The sequence below is a fragment of the Gallus gallus genome, chromosome 4 (genome assembly GCF_016699485.2).
Source record: "Gallus gallus isolate bGalGal1 chromosome 4, bGalGal1.mat.broiler.GRCg7b, whole genome shotgun sequence".
Lineage (NCBI taxonomy): Eukaryota > Metazoa > Chordata > Aves > Galliformes > Phasianidae > Gallus > Gallus gallus.
In genome coordinates, this window is record NC_052535.1 from 5,058,605 (window position 1) to 5,084,512 (window position 25,908).

The 25,908-nt window shown below is 49.3% G+C and overlaps 1 protein-coding gene across 11 annotated transcripts in view; it reads right to left on the reverse strand.

The window, feature by feature from the left end:
* The window catches only part of ATP11C (ATPase phospholipid transporting 11C), a 50,550-nt gene extending 25,142 nt beyond the window's left edge, over nt 1-25,408 (reverse strand). For 5 of the 11 annotated variants that reach the window (XM_025149883.3, XM_025149886.3, XM_025149882.3 and 2 more), the window contains exons 1-9: nt 25,174-25,408; nt 24,313-24,353; nt 22,774-22,855; nt 10,200-10,319; nt 8,533-8,622; nt 4,598-4,678; nt 3,491-3,598; nt 2,691-2,819; nt 343-446 (exon numbers count right to left, since the gene is read on the reverse strand). In XM_025149883.3, the coding sequence (XP_025005651.2) occupies nt 343-446; nt 2,691-2,819; nt 3,491-3,598; nt 4,598-4,678; nt 8,533-8,622; nt 10,200-10,319; nt 22,774-22,855; nt 24,313-24,353; nt 25,174-25,200 (782 nt within the window). In that variant the 5' untranslated portion in view covers nt 25,201-25,408. Of the gene's footprint in view, nt 1-342; nt 447-2,690; nt 2,820-3,490; nt 3,599-4,597; nt 4,679-8,532; nt 8,623-10,199; nt 10,320-12,712; nt 12,782-15,300; nt 15,486-16,002; nt 16,312-22,773; nt 22,856-24,235; nt 24,354-25,173 lie in introns of those variants that run through there. The other 6 variants (XM_004940688.4, XM_046941056.1, XM_420240.8 and 3 more) reach the window with 6 other exon arrangements.
* Between the last annotated feature and the right edge of the window lie 500 nt (nt 25,409-25,908).

A 25,908-nucleotide genomic window follows, 5' to 3' on the forward strand; every position in this document is an offset into this window, starting at 1 on the left:
AATGCACTCAAGAGGCATCATCAGGAGATAGGAACTAACATGGAAATTCATGCACCTGAGAGTTGAAGGCTTTGGAAGGGCCAACACAGCCCACCCAGCCCGGGTGCCTCTGGCTGCCACTCCCAGCCCACCCGAATGAAGGAGTAAAACACACAGCAGGAAACCTCCTTTTCAAAGAGTTTAACAACCGAGACAGCCTAATCCTAAAAGCAGTTTCAGCCAATGCATTTTACTTGGAAGATACACCACTCACTTTAGTGAACTATGACTTATTGCTACTGATCAGGCTGAGGCTTTGCAAGACAGGCAGCTCACTGGAGCAGTGAGGATGCCCACACTCACTTGTAGAGGTCTGGCTGTGGCTGCTCGCATTCGATTGTGGCCGTGAGGGAGTCTATGGCTTCATCCGTGCAGAGCACGGTGGTGTCCCGCACTGCGTAGTGAGTCTGGGAGGAGAAACACACAAGGATCAGCTCAGTGGCAGCCCTGGGAACAGCTCAGGCGGGTCCCTCCTCACCCAGTATCCCACATCTCCCCAGCGTGCCCCTGGGGGTAAGGAGAGGGCAGCCCCAGTGCTGGGGAGCAGGCTGAGTGCTGGTGGACCCGAAGCTATTTTTAGGTGCTGTGAAGCTCCATCACTCACAATTAGCTAGGAACTGCACGAGGATCCGTGCACTGCCTGCAAGCACTATTTATAGGAGCTGCCGGAGCCTCTGAACCACTGCAGGCTGTGTGACAGGCTGCTTTAATCCGTCTTCATCAACAAATTTATTAACGAGCTTCCTCGACTCATTTGTGTTCCTCTCATTGTGCACAGTGTAGCAGTTCCTCCCACGAGGCACACAGTCGTGATGCTATAAACACCCACCTGAATGCTGGTGACCTGCCTGGGTTTTTGTACAGGAAGCACACACACTTCTGCTATAAATCACAGCTCCTGTGAAGCAGCCCAGAACTGTTCACGCAATGCCCAATATCACATGAGGCCCCTGTGCCAAGCTTTGCATCCACTGCTCCTGTCTCCATGGACACTGTGCAATTACTGAACGATGCTTCGAAGCAGCCTCCTAATCACTCCCACAATCTTTACATCCACGGTCCCTCGGCCTATTTAGAAAACACATGCTCTCTGAGATAACATACAGCTGAAGATTCATGCTGCAAAGACAGAGCCCTGTCACAATCCGTTTTATAACTGTGCTCCAGTTCCTAGGCGTGTTTTCCTATATGCATGACCTAACAGGCACCGAGAAACAGCCAACAGGTAGGCAACTGCTGCCAGTGTGGAGGAGGTTGTGTGAGTACCTGCACATGCTTCCCTCACCCTAGCTCTGCTGCACACCCTGGTTCCTAATCTTAGCTGTTTCCCCAAAACAGCACTTGTTTTTCTATTCCCCCCTGCACCGTCCAACTCAGTCTCCACCTTAATCTTGTCAAGAAAAAGCAGACAGCTCCCCTTCACCTACAGGAATCCACAAACTGAGAAAAATACAGTGCTTAATATAGAAATTTAGCATTCCACTTAGAAACTCAGGTTAGTAAAAGCCAAGACTACGCAAAATTTAACTCTTGCATACAATGCACCTGACACTAACAAGCAGCTGCCTATTTAACATGGATATCCGCTTTTGGCCTGACACCACTTCAAAGCTGTACTCCTCCTCACTAGTACCACCTCTCAGTACATCAACACTGCATCAGCTCACACACAAAGTTATCAGCACCAATTAACAGCCGCCAATGAAGAGACGAGCTGGAGACCTCTTACAGTTAGATCAGCACTGGTATTCCCCAGCTTCAGAGTGTGCTGGAAAGCATCATGAAATTTCAAAGTAACTTCCATTCTTCCTACTGCAGTTGCTAATATCTGTGTAACTATACATCAAACAGCTGGGAACAAATTCTCATGTCTTGTGACCGATGTATTGTTTCTTTCCCTTGGAGAGAGGGGGAAAAACAATGAAAGGAAACACACCGAAGAGGAGATTCATCCTGAGCAAGACTAATATCAGATTTCACTTCTGATTCAGGAAAGAGGAAAGCAAAAAAAAAAAACCAAAAAGGCAACAAAAGCACAAAAAAACAAAACAAACAGACAAAAAAAAAAAACAAACCAAAAAACCCAACCAAAAACGAGAGGGGGGTTTTCTGCTCACTGGTGAGAAATTCCCCAAATCAAACAAGTCAAGACACAGAGCCTCAGAAAGTCCCAAATCACACCAAATCACACCATTAAGTAACAGAAGTGCTGGGAGGTACTGAAAAGAGAACTATCAGCTCAAGCAGCTGTAGCTGCTGCTTTACCTACATGGATCAGATCTCAACACATGCAATAGGAGCAGGAAAGAAGTAACACATTGCCTAGGATGGACAATAATGCAGCTAAGCCTCATAATAATTTATTGACACTATTTAGCTATAGACATTTATTCTGATAAAGACGGAATCATTTTGGGGCAGTGCCAGCAGAAATGGTTGTTTAAGAAAACAAAGAAAAACAAACAGTCCACAGAGCACTTGGCTGCTGACTCACTGGATGAACAGACGGAGGGAGGAGATGTTAAATATAGCCATGGCCGTGGGGACGGGTGCTGCGGGAGCATCCTCCAATTAATTATCACACACACATAACACACACACACTGCACAAGCACCAGCTTTGGTTACGTGCTGCCCATCCATCCCCATCACCTTGAAATTCGACTCGCCATCCAGACTTGCTGTAGTGACGTAACAGGTCCCGTCAGTGCTACTTGAGGCCAAAAATATCAAGTCACAGGGGAAGGTCTCATCTGCTTTCACTTCTACTATGTCTCCAACCTGCAAGAAGAGAGACATTTCAATGAAAAAAAACCTCTCTGATATTATTAGACGCTTACAGATTTAGCTCCTCTCAAAGCCTAGAAGAAATCACCTTGGCTAAAAGAGGAATCAGGGTGTTCAAGATCAAGACCAGAAGTTAACATTACTTGGAGGACCCAGCTCTCTGCCTGCTGAGCACCCCACCAGCCTGCCCCCATGCCATGCAGGTGCCCCAGCATCAGAGCCCACCCAGCGCCAAGGCAGCCTGCCCACGCAGCACCACTATTATTCAGTTCTCTGCTGAATCTTGATTAAGTCAGAGACTCTGTACTAATCTGAAGTGCAGGGTGATAAATTAACGTCAAAGCCGGTGTGCTTTCCTGGTGTCCTTGGGAGAGTTGGAAATAGAAGAGGACTGCCTGTCCCAGACAAATGCGGAACACTGACAGATCTGTCATTTGTCAGCACAGGCACAGCTTTTGCAAGACAGCTTCTCAAAAGCAGTCAAACAAAGGAAGCTTCACTTATTAACTGGGAAGGACTCTCAGAGCAGCTCACGCAAAAGTCAGAGAAACCTTGTGCAGCTCGGGCAGAACACAGCACATCCTTGCTGCAGGCAGCAGCGTATATCACAGACCCCAGTGTCCCATCTGCTGATAACTATATCTGAATTCTCTATTAACAGTTACCTTGATTTTCTCACTCTCTTTCTGCACTTGCTTTGCATTTTCAATAATGAAGACATTACTCTTGTTCACTTCGTTGTCAGCTCTGTGTCTCAACCAGTCCTCGTACCCCTGGGCACACAAATACAAGCAACAACACTCATAATGGAGCAGTAAGCCAACCAAATAGGATGCATTGGGAGAGAGAAAGAAAGAGAGAGGTTAAAAAAAAAAATGAGTAAGTTAAACAGTCCTCAGAACTCCTTCATGCCTGACTAAACATCAACCAGAGTAGCTCAGACTGAATCAATTTACTTTAAAAACTTCATATGCATATTTGACAGATTCAGAACAGATTAAAATAACACACGAAAAATAATCTATATGCAGTGCATGCAACGAGCAGCTAAATTACTGTAACATGTTTCTATTATTCTCAGCGTTGGCAAGAACAGGCTGATAATATGAATAATATGCTTAGCACCCTGTGACTCTTTCCTATGGTAACGCAGGACAACTCTCTTCTTCTTCAGTCTTCACTAAAAGAATAAAACATTCATACTTGAAGCGGATGGATTTTACTCTAGCTCTCCCTCTCTGGCCCCTGCAGAAGAAATTTATCTTATTATTTAGTACTTCTGTGGAGGAAATTTAGAGTGGCAAACGCACATGTGATAGGAGAAAAGAGGTCTTTCAACACTGCAAGAAGAAAGAGGACTGCATATTTTCAAGGCTAGCTGAGTTTGAACTGAACTGTCCCTTCTATTTACCAACAAGGCAGCAGAGCACTGGCTATATTTGGAGCACATCTGTGTACTCTGCAAAGAGTTCAAGAACATTTCTAAAAAGAGAAGAAAAATTCAAGTAAAGTCAGACCTAGAGAGGCAGCCACAGTGGTTATCTTTACTAACCACCACAGCTTTCAACAATACACAGAGGTGGATGTTTTACACTGCCCAACAAGATACACCAACGCCCACATCCAGCATGCAGTCTCTTGAAGAGACCTCCTGAGAAGAGGTTTCCAAACTCTACCAGCCCGTGTTGGTTATTTACTCTGCCACACACCCCGAAGAGCATGAGAACATCCCTACAGGAAGGTTATCTTCCTCTCCCAGTTACTGCTGGTACCTGTTTGATGGCTGTGACGGTGATCACGAAGAAGAGCGGAAGGCCGCTGGTTACCGGGCTGGTCGGGGTGTCCACTATCACCTGCAGACAGTAAGAGCAGACTGGTGACAACCTGCTTTGGGCAGCAGAATAAGCAAGAACTCTGGCCATGGGTGCAGAACGGTGCTTGGTATGCTTGGAGAGAACCAAGGCAGGGAAAAAGGATGAGGCAGAAGCAGCATCTATATGTGAAGAGCAAGATGCCCTCATTTCTCACTGAAAATCAGAAAAAAAAACATTTCTCCTCTCTGGCATTGAAGTGCAGGCACAGCCAAACCCCAAATCATGAGCAGTTGTGAACAGGAGGGCAGCACCAGTCATCCTGAACCACTGACACTGAGATGCTAGAAGTGACACGCACCAGCCTAACGTACCAAGGAAATACACTGTGAAATGGAATACAAACGTCTAAATAAACCAGAAATGAACATTTTGCCTTTGGGCTCCGATGCAGAGTTCAGAGCATGATTTAAGCACAGCACAGAGATCACATGAGGGTCAGTAGTTGGAGTCCCTGATCTGGGCGCAGCACTCATGCTGGGCCTTGAGCCCCCTAGGAACAAAGCCCAGCAGAGCCTCTTCAACTTTAATTAAACCCTGGGGCTGTGGGAAACCACTGCTTGTTTGACAGCATCATGACTCGGCCTGAAGGGGAAGAACAGCAGAACAGGTTCATCATTGGAATGGATTCACGTCACAGCAGGAAGAGCTGCACCGCTTCCCCACTGATGAGATTCATCACAGAGGTGTCCCCTCCCAAGAGACAGCACACAAAGCCTTTCACCTCGCAGCTGAGGGCCTCCAAAAGCAGGTGCCCCGTGCCTGCTCAGTGCCAGCATAATTTCAAGCAGCAGGAGGGCAGCAGCTCAAAAGCAAACAGAGTTGAGAGGTGGCAATGCCTGCACCCAGCAGGCCTTGGGGACCCCCAGCAGCACCACTGCAAACACTGTGCAGGGACCAAAGCAATCAGAGCAGACCACAGGGCTTCCCCAGGGACACCCCATAACCAGGGTACAGGAATTTGGCTGTTCACTTGGCATCTCAGGAGAGGAGGGAGAACAGGAGGCAGATGTGGAGGGCTTCCAGGGGAAGGGACCAAGAAGCAAAGCAGGCAGAAAGGCTTTTGTATCCCACAAAGGGCTTTTGTCGCGCTCTGATTGTTTGCATTCTCCTAGCACACTCACAAACAAGAGCATCTGTATGTTTGTTGTTTTAGGCTGCCTTAAGCACAGCACTGGGAGCAAGCTATGTGGAAATTAACTCTTTGAAATGCTGCACGCTGCAATTTAACTCAGCATGACTGGGCCAAGCACACAGCACACGCAGCAGCCAGGTCAGGGGTGGGAGGTAAGCAGAGCGAGGGCAAATGTTATTAAGCACAGCAAGTCCTTCAGGAACACAGCCCCTGGTTCATCCTAATGAGTGTCACAGCTTATAAACAGAAGGCTGCAGGAACCACGCTTTGGAGAACCTCAAGAGAGCAATGGGAACTGTGGACACGTTCTGCAGAGGATGGCACACCCAGATGGCCACTTGAAGCATGGGTCAGTCAGCCTAAATTTATCTTGCAGGAAGTGGGCAGAGCAAGGGAGAGCTGAGGGAAATCTGCCCTGGGCTTCCTGAGTCTCTCACTGCTATGCCATGCAAGTTTTCTGCACTGGACAAGATGGAGCTGTATGTGTTTATTTAAACAAACGATATGATTTCTGTCCACACAGATGTTGTGTTATAGAGGTATGAACACATGTGTTGAATTAAGTCCCTGGGATAACCCAGTGATGTATTTGGAGGCTGCTGCTGCACTCCCTACGCACCCCATGGCTCAACACTGCTGCTCTTCCTTGGTGGGAAGCAGAGGGATGCAGGAGCTGCGTGCCAAACCAAAGGCAAACTCCTCTGAAGCTATTTTTGAGATATTTTAGGACTTCAACAGCTTAATTTGGATCCACTTCAAAGTGACAAGATCCTTCTGTGACTTAACAGTTACTTCCAAATTCATCGTTTACAAGTCTGAAGACCACAATCCAGAAGTCATCTTTATCTATAGTAAGGAACATCTTTCATTCCTAGCATCTCCTAAATAAGCTGATTGCTGCCTGCTTGGTCTCTCTACACTTACTCTGGGCACTCTGTTTCCTCCAGGAGCTGACTTAGTTCCCCTTGGGTGTTGCAATAGAAGTTCCAATGAAATGATCTGTATCCCTGTTAGTGCACTAATTAGCATCTTATGCTTAATGTGTGTACTTTTTCTTCCTCTCTATCAACCAAGAGCTGAACTTGCAGCTTGGCAACAAGTACTGCCAGGCTGTGCTCCTAAAGCAGCACTGGGGGCAACTCTAATAATTTGAAGATAAACATCAACTCTGAAGCTTTAGACGCCATTTACCACGCCATAACTACTGATATTTTAAGTGACTAGAATTGTTGTGAGCGCCTTTTTTTAAGATCCAGCAGACCCAGAACGACGAGGGCCAGGGGCCCCTGGGGACTCTATAGGGTAGCAAGTGTGTTAGTGTTGTGGGATTACTGTTCCATTGGGTTTGGGTTTTCCTCTGTAACAGAACGTGATGGTTGCTTCCTTATTTTGGAGGCGATCACAGCTCACAGAGTAAACACAGGGAGGAAGAGCAAGGCTCTTCTCTCACCTACATGTATCTGCGATTTAAACAGCAAGCAGCTAAACTACGGTGAGCCCTGTAAGTGGAATCAAGAGCAAGCCGTGTCCTTAACATCCAGCAGGTCAGCAGACCAAACACAACACCACATCACTAAAAGGCCATCTCCACGAGGACACCCCAACTGCAGGGCATCGCTTCAGTGCCAGCCAAGCTACAAATTCCCTCTGACACGAGGGAGCGACGCCAGTAAAATCAAGCGATGGCAAACAGCTGATGCCAGGGTTAGCTGCCCTCCTGCAGCACTGCCAGGAGCCGTGCACAGCCGTCACCTTGGGATCCCCTGCCTCTCTAGCAGCTGCTGAAATGGCCATAAACCATAACTCGTTGCTGTCAGGATAAAACTGTGAGGTCTTTTAAACATGCAGACTTGGGGAGAGTGATACCTTGAGACCTGACCCAACAAAATGCCAGAGATGCCATCTAAATGCAAGCTGTTTGCAGTGCTGCTTGTGAGCTTGCTGGAGGAGGATTTTTGATGCCTCAATACCAGCCCTACAAAAAGGTATCTGGTAAATCTCATGCTTGAGTATGGGATTTAAGAGGTGAATAAATGCACTGTGGTGACTCTTCCACACTTCCCATTCCTTCCCCAGAAATGCATTCTGACAGCTCACTTCTCTTTTTGGTTGACAGAAGAGAAAACAAACATTCAGGTTTGCTCCGCTTGTCCCTTAGCGAAGCCACAAAGCAGAGCACAAATTCACCCGTGTATAAAATCTGCTCTTCAGTCTGTGGAGCACAGCATCCCGAACGTCATATTCCCAAAGCTCATGCTATGCCTTTTCTGATTTTTACTGAATACAGCCCCTCTCCCCTGGCTGCCTTGAAACTCACTGTGACTAAGTTGTATGAACATCACATGACATGGGAAAATACATGTTGTTATAGAGCAAAAGTAACAGAGATGACAAAAAAACCCCACTCATGACTCATGAGTCAACGAGTAATGGTATGTATGATTAATGCTGAAGAATTAACATGGTTTTAAACCATTTCAGCAGATATTTGAACACCGCCTCAGACAGGCACCAAAACTGTAATTGTTACTATGCCTTGAATGGCTTACCAGAATTATAATACAGCTTTCAAGGAAAACAACTGCATTTATGAGCACCAAGAGGCAGGTTTCAGCTCAGTTCTTGGTGCTCAAGCTGTGCATATCATCAGGATATAAAAAGAAACACCCCTGGCACCCAGCTTGGCAATGAAGGCTCTTACCTGCACAAGGAAGATGATGAGGAAGTAGAAGTTGGCAATTCTCCTAAACTGCTCAAAGAGGTTCTTCGGGAGGAAGTTCCACACTGTGTACTGTGGGGAGAGAGAAATGGGCTGTTGGGCACCTTGCAGCTTCCAGGTGCCAGCACAAAGAGATCAAGGCACAGGGCTTACTGTGGGCTGCAAAGGGGAAGTATCTGCACATGGCAGGACACGAGTTACCCCTTTAAGTGCAGGTAAACCATGGCAGCAGGTACAGGAACCACTGCTGCCATCCCCCTCGATGGGCACAACGCAGCTGTGGCTGAGCTCCGGCTTCCACTTCCAGCGCTGCATCACAAACTCTGGCCCTCTCCACTGCTTCATTAAAAAGCTGAAATCGTTTTGGAGTCAGGTGGGGCTTCTTTGTTTGCTGATTTTTAAGTTAGTCAACTGTTTCTATTTTTGTTAAAGTAACGCAAACCACACAGTAGGAGACAGCGGAGAGCAAAGGAAGATAAACAGCATGGGATTTGTTTCAACCAACCGTTTCTGCATGGGCATTTCAGGAGACACAACTTAATGAAAAGGTAATGCACAGTGCAAGGATTTTTTTCCAAATTAAAACAAAATCTGGAGTTGCTGTTCTGCTTAGACAAACATCTTGCCCATGCAGATCCATTATTAGGCTGCCCTTCGGTATCATTTTAAGAATGCAGCTGAATCATTTGCTTAGAAAACGTGGAATTTAAGAACACCGTGGAAAATAATGGGTCTAATATCTGTTCTTTCAGCCTGCTTTGAGTAAACAATGAATATTAAGCAGCCAAGTCTCGAGACCAACGTTCACTTAATAAGAAAACACTGCTCACGTAAGAAGAGTCCATGTGAGCAAATGCAAATGGAAAAAAAAGAAAAAGGGCACAATATTCAAAAATAAATCAGAGAAAAACTACAGGATTAGCGCTCAAACAATTTATCAGAGACAGAACTGAAGCACAGGCAGGTGATCTCTGAAGGACCCCTCTTGCATGCCAGGGAAAAGTCAATGGGGATGCTACACACATCAAAGGTATTTAGACTTTAAACTTGTCCCCAGTATAAATGCAGCACAGAGTCATAGAGTACAAACAAGACCCAAGCTGTATAAATAAAGAAAGGAGAGGAGGAAAGCCCGTACAGCTTGAGCATGGTAGAAGCTTAACAGTATGCTCAGCATCACGGCTCCTAAGCAACACAACATGCATCCAGCTGTGTTGACAATATCGGATGCCACTTGTTTGATATTTTACTTGAATTGGCTTCAAATCTCTTGAAAGAGCTTCATGAATGTCATGGAAAAAGCTAAGCAGAAGGTAGACGGGTGTCATCACAGTTTTCCACAACAAACAAAAGCTACATTAATACAGTATGAATGTTTCCCCTTTCATCCAAAGGGAGAAAGCAAGCATGGTTATTTTTGATCTGCTTGAAGAGAGAAAAACCCATGAAACAAAAGGCAGGGGAATCATATGTGTATGGCCATTTATAAAACAATCCCCACTGCCTTTCACAAATCTAAATAGCTGTCATCTCGCACGCTGTATGACACCTGACCTGCCCTTTCCCCAAAAAGGGAATGCCTAAAAACCACAAGGAAACACCCCAGCCTGCAGGTGCTTTGCTCTCATCCAGCCCAGCAGAGAGCTTACCTTGGAGGAGACAATCCTGTTGTCGCAGAACTTCTGTGCCACGTAGGCATCTGCCTCCGAAACCGGCCGGTGCCCAACCACTACAGTTCGTGTGCCGACCCGCTTCTCCTCCCCGGCACACTGTTGGGGCAATGAGAAAAGAGAACTTTTAGCTTCCAGCTCAAAAGAAAAACAACCCCAACAGATTAATATTTGTAGAGACAGCTTCCAGCTTCTGGTTGTTCTTTAGTTAACTTCTCCATCCCACCAATAGCAGGGAATCGTTCAGCCAAGCCAAGTGGCCATATTACAGTGGTGATGGGATGATGGTTGGACTAAACCATCTCAGTGGTCTTTTCCAAGCTTAATGATTCTGTGATTCAAGGCAAAGCTTCAGGCTCCAGGTTACTCCCCAGGGCCCCACAAAGGGTAGAAGCTGCACCTCCCTTCAGGCTTTTTCCCTGCCAAACCCTCAAGCCCACCTGGAACATTTCCCTGCCTCCCTCAGGACATGGACTCGGGACTGAACTTTTTAAGAGCTTAATGCTATTTTTGGATGCTATTTTGCATCCAAAATAAAAACAGAAATAACGAAGCAGGCAGTTTCACATCACAAAGTCACTGCACGGAAAGTTTACTTTAAAAGAATAAGCACACATTGTAACTGTTACACAAATGCCTGTTATGTCAACAGAAAGTCGGGAGAACGGATGGCTTTTCTGCTTAAGCAGTGGTGCACTTCAGTCTCATTTGCTCTGTGCATGTCTGGAGACCCCTGGGCACGTGGCTCAGAGGGGAAGGACCAACTCAGATAAACACATTTCTTTTAAATATTCATAGAATCACAGAGTGGCCTAGGTTGAAAAGGACCACAATGATCATCCAGTTCCAACCCCCCTGCTATGTGCAGGGTCGCCAACCAGCAGATCAGGCTGCCCAGAGCCACATCCAGCCTGGCCTTGAATGCCTCCAGGGATGGGGCATCACAGCCTCCTTGGGCAACCTGTTCAGTGCGTCACCACCCTCTGGGTGAAAAACTTTCTCCTAATACCTAAACTAAACCTCCCCTGCCTCAGTTTAAAACCATTCCCCCTTGTCCTATCACTACCCACCCACATAAACAGCCGCTCCCCCTCCTGTTTATACGCTCCCTTTAAGTTGGAAGGCCACAGTGAGGTCTCCCCGGAGCCTTCTCTTCTCCAAGCTAAACAAGCCCGGTTCCCTCAACCTCTCCTCACAGGAGAGGTGCTGCAGCCCTCTGATCATCTTAGTGGCCCTCCTCTGGGCTCGTTCCATGAGTTCTGCATCTTTCTCGTGCTGGAAGCCTCAGGCCTGGACGCAGTACTCCAACATATCCTAGCAGAATCCAATTGTCCCATACTGTAGAGTGGCTTTTTTTCTTAGCAGAGAACAGATGACCATCTGAAACCTTCAGCCCCGAAAAGGAGGCATCGGGGATGATAGCTATTTTCTTACGTTGCCCAAATTTTAAAAGCCCATCTATCAATACAACCATGAAGGTCACTTGAGGCTCAGCACTCTGCTATCAACTTCTTTGGGATGAGATGGGCACAGCTACAGCTTGATGGCCACGGGCCAGGTGCGGGCAGCTAATTACCAACAGCATTTATGTGCACCTCCCACTCCTTCATCAGCTCTCCCAAATTTCAGGGAAACTATTGCAGCACCCTGCACTGGAACAGATTGACACGTGGTCACCTGGGTAAAAATTAGCAAGCCTGGGTAAAAATTAATGGCGAAGACCGAGTTCAACACAAGAATTTGTGCTCTGCAGTAGTGGGCTATGGAACCCAGCAGCTGTGCTGCCTTCGTTTTCAGAAGGGGGGGGGAAAGAAACACATTTGATTTAGTATGGTTACAAGAAGCACATCAACCAAAAGCTAATCAAAAGGAATTCCTTTCATGTGTGCTGAAGATATCTTCAAGCCACAGAGTAAAGACAAATAACTCACAGAAACAGATCTAACAGAAACCACAGGCATTAAAAAAAGCCGTCTACTAAACCCAGAGATAATGATACTGTACAAGTACAAAGCTCAACCGTTTGAATGAAATCACAGCTTATATTAAATATATGCAGAAGAAAGATTAAATCACATTACTCGGCTTAGATCTCATGAATAGTTTAAAGTCTAATCACCCCTGCATTGTTCCACGTATCACAGCAGTAGTAGAGAAGGGCGACACGATTTACGAAGAAAAAGCCAACAAAAATAACAGCTCCCAAACCAGCCCGTTCTGTTTCATTTATCCTCAGAACCAAGGAGAACAACACGTGTACAACTCTAAAGAGCTCCCACAAATTGCACACAGCCTCCTCAAACTACCAGGCAGCCGCAGCTGAGCGCGCCGACCTCCCCGCCTGCTCAGCACTGTTACCCAACCAATATATTTTTAATTGAAATTCTTCTTGCCAATTTTTATATTACTCTCCGCACTGAGTCACTTCTGTGTGAGTACAAGCAAGGCTTTGACAAAACACTTAATAATTTAGCAGCTAAGGCTATGCTTACCCACACGGACCACATGCTAGGCAGATCTCCGGATCTAAAGAGCGAGCTCCATCGATCTGAATCAACTGCACTCTCAACTGTGTCTGCGAGAGCTGATAACCTGCCTTGTCCTAAGGGGAATATCCCTGCATTTGCAGCTCTGAGTACCCATAGGTCCGGCAACAAACAGCTGGAGCTGAGCAAAGCTCAGGGCAGCCAGAGGAACTGGGACCAAGGTGACTTCTGCTGGGCAGCCACATGTACAGGAGGGGTGGCCAGGAGCAGAGCAGGGCAGAAAGTTGCCATTGAAACACGTGAGAAATGGGAATTAAGAAAACAGTAACAGTAGTGGTTCTGAGCACGTGCTCAGGGGGTCCACCCCAGTGACCACCAAGCAACATGCACCTGCAAAGGACACAGAAGGACAAGATGATAGAAGAAAGCTCTTCTTCACCAAGAGCGAGTGTAGCATGGTCAGCACATAACCACGCTGCAGGGGGCTCAACATCTGAACCTCATCCCTTGTCCCCAGCAGTGCTTCCCCTACCCAAATTACACTTTTCTCAGTGAAAGCCAAGGCACAGCACAGCAACAGAAGGTCTCCTGTCCCAAGGACATGTGGCCTTTCTGCATGCACCCATGGGTAGGGCACTGTCACCTTCAGCAGGAACAATGGGCTTGGGAAGAGCAGAGCACAAACCAACTGAGATTCCTGGAAAAGCTGATTTAGCAAATAAAGCTGGTGATAAAAGCACAGAAAGCAATGGAGGGTGTGGAGAGCAAGGGAAAGAGCTACTTGAAAGATGTAAGGGTGGAGAGAGGAAACCCAAGCGTTCTTTCTTCTTTTCCAGATCAATTCCCTGCAGGAACCAGCCCTTTCCTGGAGCCAGAAGCACAGCCCACCCCCAGGAGCATCACTGGGGGCAGCTCTGCCGGCACAGGCCCTGCTAAGCACATGTGAGGAAGCGAGCTGTGCCAAAGAGCCTGGAAATAGAGCACTTATGGCTTTGATTAATCTGCTGCGAGAGGAGCCAGACACAGGCAGTGACCCTTAGTTCTCCTAATGAGAGGCCCTGGCCACGTGTGCTGTTACAGCAGCAGGAGGCTGGAGGCCTGCCCCAATCCTCTTGGCTAAGGGGCCTCCACCTTGCCCCCTCACCAACATGGGCTGGAAAATGTGGGACTGCATGGTCATCTCACGTCCCCCAGGATGGTGACAGAAGCAGGCAGGGATACAAGGGATCAGCTGGTGGCAGAGGAAGGAGATGCCTTTGGCTTCTGGCAGAGCTGGGGAGATCCCAGTGAGGTTCCCTGTGCACCCCAGTGCAGCCCATGCTCCTACTCAGCCTCACGGCCACCAGCTGCCATCCTGCCCCTTGGCCAGCAGCTTCATGGGTCACTCTCAGCCCTTTAATTAACTTCCTTTTGCTCCAAAACTGGTAGTTTGAGCTATGGAAAAAGCCTGCTCTAACCAGAGCAGGAGGCGTTCGGCGCGTTCCTGCGTTGTGCATCCCAAGGGACATGAAGCACTATGGCGATGAACAAGCCTAAGAGCTTTTCGGGTGCTTTTTTGCCTGTCCACAAATCACATAGCACCACACTTTCCCAACACATAGGCCACATCGTCCGTAATTACAGCTTCAGCTCAGCAGCAATTTGCAGAAAGTTAGGATCAGCTGTGATGCAGAATGCCTAACAGACCAAAGCCAGCAGCTACCAACTGGGAAAACCTTACTCAATTGCTGCTATTTTATGGAAAGTATGCTGCTACTGTTCAAGCCCAACCGCTGCCCACTGGAAGTTTTCAGGATCTCAGCTCTTCCCTCTGCCCTGCAGGAGCCAGGGTTACAAAACCCTCCTTCACATTGCAGCAGCATTTTTTTTTTTTTTTTTTTTGGCAGCCCAAAATAAAGTTCAACCAGCATGCGGCCGGCATCTCCAATTCAGTATCACAGGAACACTCCAGAGCTGAGAACAGAAGAAGGATTTGGAACAAGAGCCCAAACGCTTTTACAGCGGTCACAAAGAAAATACAGCAAGGTCTTCCCTCCTCCAGACCTCTCCCCCTCCCCTCCCAGCTCACGCTGTGCACACACGTCTGCTTGCGGGCAGCTATTTTGGAAAGGCAGAGAGCTCTCCAGCTCACAGGCAGCGATTTGCACTGGCAAAAAATTAGGGAAAGAGCAAACTGGGTAAAAATAAAAACAAAAAAGCTCAAGTTTGCAACTGTCAGTGCTTGCGGCAGTCCAAGCAGCTATAATTTGCTGGTTTTCTAGTTGCTTTCCGGTCCTTTGAAAGCCTCGGTTCTTCAGTTATAGAAACAACAACTAAAATCCAAATGACATGGTACGCTTCTCTGCTTGGTGACATTTCTGTGACCCCGTGCTCCTCCAGCCACCCATACCTGTCCCAGCTCTGACTGCAGGAGAGCAGCCCCTGGTGCTCAGCCCCAGCTGCTGGGACCCTGCCTGTCTGCCCTGCTTCTTCCAGTTAAGTTTTTCCTCTTCGCAACAAGTTAACACTGTTGTTTTCCAACCCTGCCCCTGCTGCTCTGCAGTGAAACATTTACACAGAAGTAATACCAACGGGGGAAGAGACAGAGATATCACCTGGTTCAGCCCTTGCTCCCAGGCAGAAGCAGCTTCAGGTGCCCCAGACCCCATCCGTGGTATTTTCCTCCTCCGGGTCACTCCAGCAACCAGATTTACGCTCTGGGCTGCACATGCGGCTAGACCAGCTACTGGGAGCAGAGCAATTAGCCCGGCAAGAAAGAAACCCTCAACACGTGGCCTGTAATTGTTTATCCTCAGGAAATCCTTTTGGCTCCTGTTCCCATCAGGCTGGGTAGCAGAGCAGCACAGTCAATCCAGCGCAGCACACATTATCCACCCGCAGCGCCGGGATCCGACAGCCCACGGGCTGAGCACAGCCAGCTGCACGTCAGTGGTTTGAGGCAGGGGGAGATCAGCTCATCCGTGGGAACTTAAGCCTCCTGGAGCAGAGGACCGAGCCAGGCTGCCTGCTGGGATGCTGGTGCACAAGGCATTTCAGTGTCACAGCCATGGAAGTAAACGTGGTGCGAGTTGTATTGCTGTGTGCAGGAGAACTGGGCAGCATCCTGGCTGGGATGTGGTCCTGGTGACTCACAGCACACGCAGCCCAGCCGTTCCCATCCTGCCCGACCCGAAAGCCTTTTTCCATAGACAGGGAAAGGAAGAAGGGTGTTTCTGTCCTCACTGCTATCAGGACAAGCTTCTTCACATGCACGACTTCCTCTCCCTGCATGTTCAATCTTCCCACCCTGCACTTACCGGAATGGTATCTGTTAAGTGAAAAGTCCCACTTCCATCCATTCAACTTCATTTGGAAGAAGCAGCCCAGCAAAAAGGGCTGAAAACGAGGAGCTCCACAAAATTAGTTGGGCCAACAAACACGCCCTCGCTGAGCAAGCATTCATAGAAAAGGTGAGCTGAGAGGAAGGGGGAGAGGGGGAAAAAAAAGAAAAGGAAAAAAGGAAAAAAAAAAAGTAACTCCCTTCAACTGAGAGAGAACAAACCCAGCGTGCAGAACTCTGAGCCAGGAAAGCAGTGCTGCAGCTGAGGCTGATGCAGTCCAGACACACAGCCCGGCCGCCCGGCCCCGCAGGACGTTACATCACCACCCAGCCCCACGGCCGTGCTTTGTTCCAGCCCCGGGGAGGAGAGGAATTACATAGGAATCATCATCAAAGATGGCAGAGCTGCTCATGAAGTGGATTGTATTTCCCTCATTTAATTTCCTGGCAGTGAGATTTCTTTCCCTCCCTTAAGCCAATTGAAACTGAGGCAACAAGCAGTACACGGCTTCACCATACGCTAGCAGCACTTAATTTTTATTACCGCTGAAAATAGCCTGGATCACAAGAGCTAAGAAATGCTCTAAATCATCTTGTCTTGCCTGTTGCACATCTTACTCAGCTTTCACATATCCTGCGCTGTGCAAGGAAAACAGAGTGCTCCTGTTAAGCGGATCTGCGTCTCCCACAGTATTTCAAACAAATTGTATCTATTCAGCGGGCACTGCCTGTCTTCCACTTTGCAAATGCCTCACAGAATCTTAGAGCTGGTACGCAGCATGCTGGAAGACAAGGCCAGATAAGACAACTGCTCACCAACTCTTTCAAGACACACAGCAGAAATCACCAACCCCTCCAGATGCAGCCCTACGACAGCAAGACGAGGGACACACCAAGGAGCCCTCCACTTAAATCCAGCTGAGCTAAAAGCCTCCAACAAAGCACTGCTCATTCAAGGCTACAGAAGAGGCAGAACTGGAATCTTGTTGATGTTGTGAGCAAAATAAGAAAAAAACTGAGCCTGATTTGCTCCCCAGATGCCCCACCAGGACAGCCTCCCAGGTGCTCAGCCTTGACTTCAGCTGCAGGAGAAAAACAAAAAGCCCTTTACAAACAGCCATGGCAAAGATAAGCGCATTAACCTTCCATTAAAGAGAGCAGAACAAATGTCTCTGACTACAAATGCTATCAATTACAGCTGAATGTCAAGGGTGGGCACAGTTTTACAGTAAATCAGCTTCAGTTGAAATTCTACCTCAAAATGACCAAAGTTTTGGGAAAAAAAAAAAAGACTGTAGTCAATGACATAGAATAGGTGCCCAAAAAAGACATCCAAAGTTACTTCAATTCACACATCAGTTACTGCATAACGAGCTAAAAAGCCATTTATAGTCTGTTGGTTCTTGGCAGGAATCAGCCATACACAAGCATGGCAAAGAAGGTGGCAGCTGCTGTTGTGTAGGGCCAGCTCCCCCAGCCTACCTTCACTGCCTCACAGCACGAAGTGGTGAGCAACAGCACTGGGGAAAGCGGGGGGGGGGGAAATGCAAGACAAGATACAACAAAGCAAGAGAGTACAGAACATTTTGAAAGCAGATGTATTGCTATTGCAGCAACTTCACATCCAGGACAGTCTATGAAAGGAGATTTTAAATGCATATTGATGTTTCTCCCTTCCATTTGTGACAAAGCATCTTCAAGCAAAATTTCCAGACAACTTTCTGGCCACACTCTGGTGGTGTTGGCAGCCCTGAAGGTGAGGTCTGAAATCTGCAGAACCTATCTGCCACAACACTAACCATGCTCCAAAAGGATGAAAACACAGAAGAAATGCTGTAAGTGATGTCTTTTATCCCCCTCTTGTTTCTACAAAAGCTGTTCCCAGACATCTGCATGCCACTGGATTCCATGGAAGCAAAAGGGTAAAGGCAGCATCCAAGGCTTGCACCACATGGACAGGCTGAGCACCACTTTCACCACGTCCTCCCATCACTCAGCAGGAGGAAAGGTGCTGTAGGTCAAGATAACCTGTCCCGTGCAAACCAAAAAGCAACAAAACACAAGCAAAGCACCTTCCTGCAGCTGCAGCAGGCGTCAGCCTCACGCAGCATGGAGAAATTCAGGCACTGCACCAGGGCCAGGCAGATCAGCACTGCAGGGAAAGCATCACTTTATAACCACAAATGGGTGACTGCAATCCACAAAACAGATCCACACACATCCTGGAGCCACACGTACTGCAAAAAATAAAGTACTAGCTAACTAGATCCAGTATTCTTTGATTCCAGCCAGTGAATAACCTGGTGGTCAGATGCCAGGAAAGCCAAAATAATTCAGTAAACTGCAGTGCAGTGGTTACAAAGAGCAGCTGGCCTGCACTGTATTAGTAATGCCATCCAGGAGGTAGCGTGCGAACAACCACAGGAAAGTAAAACTGAAACAGAGAGGATATCATGGAGTATCGCTGTGAATGGCGTAGGTGGTCACTGGCAGTGCTCCTCAGTGAGGCCCAAACTCAAGCACTGTGCTCAGTTTGGGCCTCTCACTATAAAAAGGATTTTATGTTGCTGAAGGGTTCAATGAAGAGCAACAAAGCTGGTGATGAGACTGGAAAATAAGAGTCATGAGGTACAGCTAAGAGAACTGGGGCTGCTCAGCCTGATGGGAGGCCTCTGTAAGGACCTGCTAAGATGTTGCCAATCACTTTCCTGCGGTAACAACTGATAGGATACAAGGAAAAAGCCTCAAGTAGCATGGGGAGGTACCGAGAGTGGATATCAGGAAGAATTTCTTCATGGAGGTGGGCAAGAGTGGTACTCCGGGGCGCGATTTGGGTGCAGACCTGTAGTGGTAAGTGTTGGTTAGACCTGGTGAGCTCATAGGTCTTTTCCAACCTAAATGGTTCTATGATATCATTATTACCAGACGTGGCTTATGATTACCAACTGTGAACCAGCAGCAGAACACACCCCCTGATAGGCACATTGTTCTCATGGTTTAGATGCAGCTGAACAGGCCCGTCCCACCAACGCACGGCTCACACAGAGCTCACTACTGACACAAGTGCAATGATGTGAAAGGCCCCAGCAGTAACCCTCGGCCCCAGTGGGCACAACCTCAAGGCTGGGGTGCTCACAGCCCTACTATCTCTTGGCTATTAGAACAGGGGCACAAAGAAGACAGTCTACTCATCAGAGATAAGAGCAGAGCAGAGGTTGCAGCTCTCCCAGCTTACCTGAGATGATATTTAATCATTTGCAGAGATCAATGCCCAGATGTCCAGATCCAAGTCCACTGGCTGGGCAGAGAACAAGCAGATCAAGTCCAAAACGTACGTGCTCTCAATGAGCCACAGCACTGGCAAAACCTGCCAGTCAAAAACCAGCCTGTGCTTCCCAGCAGCGGACCTCAGCTAGCACGGAAATACTTCTGACATGATGTACCAGGAGAAGCAGCTTCCAGTCCAAGGTTTCACATAAGGTATTTTCCAAGCACGAGCTGTGCCAGCACACTGGCAACTACTGCCAGCCCTGCAGCAGGGTTCAGTGGGGACTGCGGTGGGCACTTTCCAGCAGAGGGCCACGAAAGGAACTGCCAAGCATGGAGATGGGCACAGGGAGAGCTCCCAGCATTGGCACCCACTCCCTAAACACAATTAAAATACAGAAACTCCCTTGGAAAATCCCCTGAAATGACATTTCCTGGGAAAAACAAGTTGCTTAAGAACACAATCCATCACCCCAACTCCAAATTTCTTGGAAGACACAAATCTGCCCTTCCTAGACAACACGCCCCGAGCACTTCCTCCCCTCTGCACAGGGATAAAGTCTTCCAACTGCATGCAGTCCATCAGCACCAAGGAACAAACAGCCAAAGGCAGGCTGCTCTCATCCCTGGGCCTCAGCAGGTGAGACCCTTGGGCAGAAGGATGCTCACAGCAATTCCGCACTCAATTTCTTCTGGTTGAGACTCCGATTATCTTCTCAGCAAGCTTTGCTTTTCCTCAAGACAACCATTTCAAAAACGTCCCCAGCAGAGAGGATACAAACAGTTACAGACAGCAAGCAGCAGCTTTAACCAAAAAGAAAGCACATAAACCAAGGGCAACAGGATTACATTACAGACAAGTTCAAAAACCCTACTATTAATAGAGGGCCTGTTTGCTTTTATAGTTTCCACTGTTAAAAGCAAATCGCCACGCTTGCAGTTGCAATTCAGCGAGAAGCTACGCTCTAAACAGTGCCTGTACAATGCAGCAGATCATCATTATTCTCAGCAAAATAACAACTGGAGTCAGAAAGGGTTTCAAGCGAAGAACAAAATGCAACCCCTGCACTTATCTAATTCTCAGAGGAAAAGTTTCTAAACACAGAGGATTTAATTGGCAGAATTGCTTTAACGTCCGACCGGTGCTTTCCAGCCCCTCCTTGCAGCAGTTTCAAACCTCTCCAAACTTGAGCTGCACACACAAATGTTTCATTTGTCCGAGGCTGGGTTTTTGTTTGATTTTATTTATTTTTAGCCAAACGGTTGAGCTATTTCTGGGGAAAAAAAGCTCCAGGTAGGAGAATGTTCTGCAACTTTAAAGAAAAACGGTTACACAAGTTTGAGAAACAGTTTTTTTTCAGGGTATGGGCTTTGATAAGGGATTCAGCTCTTTGAGGAAGCAGGTTGGAGCTGGCAGGCACAGACCAAAACCCACAGTGCTCTTGGGGCAAGGAGGCTGCTTGCAGCTCATGCACTCTGAGGAAGCCCAGGGCCACCTAGGGCTGCTCCCCAGGTATTCACAAGCACATTCCTAGCACCCTTCCTTAGGGAACAAAGTCCCACTTTGCATCACGGGACAGCAGATACCACAGCAAAACGTATCATAGCCAGCTGTCAGGAAAAGGGAGAATCACTCCTTGATCAAACATGGGATCCGCACCACGGCAAAACAAACAGGCAAGAGCCCAGTACCACACCGTCCTGCGTGCAACAGGCTGCTCTGCACCTGCCCCGCTGCTCTTGTTCTTTATTTCTGGCTTCCTGATTTGAAACTTCGGAGTCTGTGGTAAAACACGGTCTGTGCTGCAGCTGCTATCAGCAGAACTTGCTCTGAGTGTGGCAAACAGCGTTATCACGCTAAGGACGCTCTACAAAACAAAATCCAGCAACAATGCTTTTATTCATGAGAAGTTAAAGTCGCTTCATTTAAATCCATGCTCTCTTGAAGCATGAGATTCAGCCGAGCAGAACAGCCACCCGGAGTCACGGACACCCCGCAGCGCTGCGTGCCCACACCCAGCCTGTGCTGCCCACAGATTTTTTGTCACTTTAAGGAGAGCAAAATGCTCAAGCTGGCAGTCAGGCACAAGGTGTTTGACACGCAGCCTCGCTCTCAATGTGCTAGCGTGGCTGGACTGGGGAAGAAGTGGTTCTTGAGACTTCCTCCTCCCACCTATGCTCCTTATGAGAATTGGAACGGCAATCACACTAATGTTTGCTTCACACTGTTTAAGAAAAAAATTTAAAAGCAAGCATGAAAGAAAATAACAGATGTGTAATACTGTCTATTTTGGGATATGGAACACATTTGCTGCAAAAACTAGCGATGAGTGTAAATGAGCACCCTGCACCGCACACACTCCCGTGCAGATCTTGCTCCTGCACTCTGCCCAGCCAGGCATGGACATCTTGCTGTTGTGGTCCCTGTCCTCCTCACCTCCTCGTGGTCCACCACATTGCATGGGGAATTTCATTTTTCTTTCTGCTGTTGGGGTGCATCTCTGTGGAGGATAGCTTTCCTGTGGAGTATCAGATTAGACCAGCCCCAGGAGGGCAGGGAAAAGCACCCACCACCTGCCCCTGCCCCTTCCCCCCTGCTGCAGGAGCCCCAGGCTACTCAGGCAGGATCTGATCGGCCTGCCAACCTCCGGCACACACCTCTTGAGTCAACACACGCCTTTTCCAGGCCTTTCTTCTGTCTTTGCTCCTCCCCAGAGGACAGGGGGGCCAGGCAGCTATGGCTTAGATGACACAAGGGGTCAAAATGCTCTGATCACAAAGATTCACGCCCTGGGGAAGGTGGAGGGAGCGTCAGAGCATTGGGTTGGTGGGACAGGGCAGCAGGAATGCACCCAGGCTGCCCCCACCCAAACCTTGCAACAACAGTCTTCCTCTGAATGAGGTTTTGGGGCAAATCATGTAAGATGATCTTCAAAGCACAAAGGGGCATTGTACAACCACCTTGCCCAAAGCAAACCTCTTGCCAGGCACTGCTTGTATACATGGGACCTTCCATCTGCAGGGACAGCACCCAGCACCTGGGTGCTCCAGGAAGGGATTCTGAAAGCAAATTTGCAATCATTTGCACAAGGGAAAAAGCCCTCCCCTGTCACAGGCTTAACACAAGCAGCAAGCAAAGCACACCCTGGAGAACAGAGAGCAGGCAGTGAGGCACTGCCAGACTGCTTGGGTCACTGGCTGGCAGCCACAGGTAATACAGGAACCAGCTTCTGCACGCCTGTCCTTTGTCACCCCACTTTGTGGCAGTACACGTACAGTTTTGTAATTAAATAAAATGAGCCCCAGATGGAAAACCTCCAAGTTAAAGCAGCACTAGGCACACAAATTACAAGTAGCAGCCTGCTACAAAGGCTGCACAATGCCAACCTAGTCTGCTCTGGTTACTGCCCACAAAGACACCAAGCAGCTGAGCCCAGGGCACTGCACAAGGGACATGCAGGGGACAGGCTGCCTTCCTGACCTGTGGACTATTGGCATCCATGTGGCACTGCCAGCAGTGAAGCTGAGGAGGAAGCAGGTGAGACATCATCACCAAGGCAGACCTGCAGGAAGACACTGGCATCACAGAACTGATTTGGCCAAGGCAGAAGCAACACAAACCCACTGAAGAGGTGCCATATTCCCCAACTTCAAGTCAATGCTGCGAGATCAAACAGCTCACCAGCACCCAGTGCTTGCTAGCGTCACCACACAAGGGATGCAGCTTTAAATAAAAGCAAACAGGCAAAAGCCAGAAAACAGCAGGGCTGTGAGTAACTTCTCTTTGTCAGTTCATTGGTTCTTACAAAGCCTGAACCTGCGCTCACCCTGCTGTACTGGCTGAGCTGCTAGCAGATGCAATCCAGATCCCTGCCTGCCAGCCACAGCCGCTGTCTCACAGCCTTGGCCCCAAGGTATGGCTGCATGGACACTTCCAAAGCACCCAGAAAGGTAATTACGGGAAAAAAGCACGTTATCTCCAATCCACAACATGAGGACCTGCCCTGCAAACCTCCAGGCACGCTGGAGGGAGCTACAGCTGCTCATGGAGCGCAGACCCCAACCTCTCACCATAGGCATTCTGAATGCTGCTGCAGCCTTTCCACAAAAGGGATGCAAACAGCGTGAGGCTAAAAATAAAACCCCAATACCAAAATCCGCTTCCAAAAGAGAATTGAAGTTATATTTCAAGTTGACAGTATCTCCTTAAAGTGGATTAACCGTGGCAATCCAATCCTGCCTCCCCACAGCGATCCCGGCACAATGCTCATTTCAGCAGCAGGGATCTCACTGGTGTAAACTGAAGCTCAGAGCCCATTTGTTCCTGCAGCGAGCACAAGCCTGCGTCCTGTGAAATGCACCTGAAAACAGTCTGGCATTTCTGAGCCTCTGGCAGAGGCCAGGCGGTGAAGCAGCAGCACCATTTGTCAGAGCAGCCTTGCGGGGACCTCAGCACAAGACAGTCTCCAGCCTTCAACCACTGCAGTGAGTTTCCTGCAGTGCCACAGCACAAGCACCTCAAAGCCCTGTGCTGCCAATACAGCCAGGGGGCTGAGGGCAGACCCATGGCTCCGAGCTGCCCCAGGGTGATGTGCAGCAGCAGCAGGAGCTGCTATCTACCCCAGCATGGGCTGGGCAACCTGTGCCATGCTGATAGCAAGCAGGGAGCACACAGAGCTGGGAGAAACACTCAGCAACTGCTGCCCCAAAGGCACAGCAGAAGGCTCCTATTCCTTTTAGCATGAGGATGATGGAGCCAACCACGGATGGCACCCATGGGCCCCACAATTGTCTCAGCAGTTCCCCAGCTTACACAAAGCAGCCAACTAAAATCAGTTTTTAACAGAACTCCAGTGCTCTGTACTCCAACCACCTCCTGATGTGCATTGCAAGCCTTCAACAAGGGAGCAGTAGGAAACATGCAGCACCAGGCAGGGCTGAACCTCAGTAACTGGGGGCACTGCAACTCCATCTGCTACATTCGTGCCTGGGGCCATCAAACCAGTCACAGTTGCTGCACCTGCTGCAAGGCCAAGCCAAAGGCTCCAACAGAAAGGCAACCTAAAAGCACAAAAACAACAGAATGAACCACCTTCGCTCCTAGCGCAACTTACAAACAGGGAGAGTTCCTTATGCCGAAAGTCCGGCATAAACAGCTCGCTCAAAAACAGAAGTTAACACAGCAACAAAAACCATTTTTTCCAGCAGTTCCGCCCTCACAGCAGCTGAAGGCAGAGCACATCGCCCCGGGGCCAACGGGGGCACACGGAGCACCCATAGCACACTGCTGCCATTTGAACCCCAGCAACTCCGCTGCGCAATCAGCAGCACTGCTGAGCACACAGAGGCTTTTGAAATGATGCAAAAGCCCTGGTTTTACACTTGCTGCGGAACAGGAAAAAGTGAGTAATTACAGAGTCCAGTCCAAGCAATGAGGTCACAGGGAAATCTCCGAAGTAGCTTATGTGGCACTGGGGAGGTTTTTAATGTGTTACGTGGGGACAAGAAGCACTGGGAAGAGCAGTGCTGAGCGTGCTGACAGCCGCTGGGTACTTCCATCCTGCTGCAGGCTGCACGGGGCTGGTGTGTGCGTCCTGTGACGGGGAAATCCCTCCGTATTAACTTTTTAATTACTGATATTGGGAGATGGAGGGGGAGGAGGCGTTTACTAAAAAAAAAAAATCCTAAGGAAGAAAAGGTTCCTGCTTTTGCAGCAAAGCCAGCGCCTTTTGGAGCCCCGCAGCGCCAGCAGCGCCCGAAGGGGAGGCTCCAGGAGGACGAGGGCCGCCCAGCAGCACGGCGGCCGGAGCCCCTCGGGAAGCGCGACCCAAACACGCGGAGACGCCGACCTCCCCCCGCCCGGCCCCGGCCCCGCACTCACCAGGCGGCTCAGGCTGCGGCGGAGCATCGCGGCAGCGCCCGGCCCCGCCGCCCTCACCGCCGCATCGCCCGCCTCGCCGCGGCCCCCAGGCTGTCCCGCCGGCCGCGCACCATGCCCGCCGCGGGGCGCCGCCGGCCGGCCGGCTCTCGGGGCACGGCTCCCGGCGCTGCGGGCCGCTCGCCTCGGCGCGGCTCGGTTGGCGGGCACTTCCCCCGCGCCTCCGCTCCGCGCGTTTGCCCGAGAGGCGGGCCCGCCGCGCCCGGGGCAGCCTGGGAGCTGTAGTAGTGCGGGGCCCGCGGCGCGGCCTGGGGAGGGAACCCCCCGGCCTACCCTCGTTCGGTCCTAACGCCGGTTCGCAGCCCGGCGCCCGGCACTACACGAGCCCGGGCGCTCGGACCGGAGCGCTTCCCCAACTCACGACCGGGAACGGCGGTGAGGGACCCTCGGTGTTCCTCACGGGACCCCGCGAGCAGGCGGTGCCGCCCGGCCCCAGCGCTGCGCAGTGCGGTGGCCGTGCCGCCCCCGGGGCCGAAGCGTTTCTCCACAGGCAGAGCGCAGCCCGGCGCGTTGCCCCTACGAGCGTCCCCAGACCGAGAAAACACGCCGCTTTTTCACCGAGCGTTTTAAAAGCAACAACACCACCCTGCTGGTTTGACTCGAGCTACAAAGCAGTCCCGTTTTCACTAAGCACAAACTGGGGGAGTTTTTACACTTAGCAGCAGCAGCAGCTCCTGG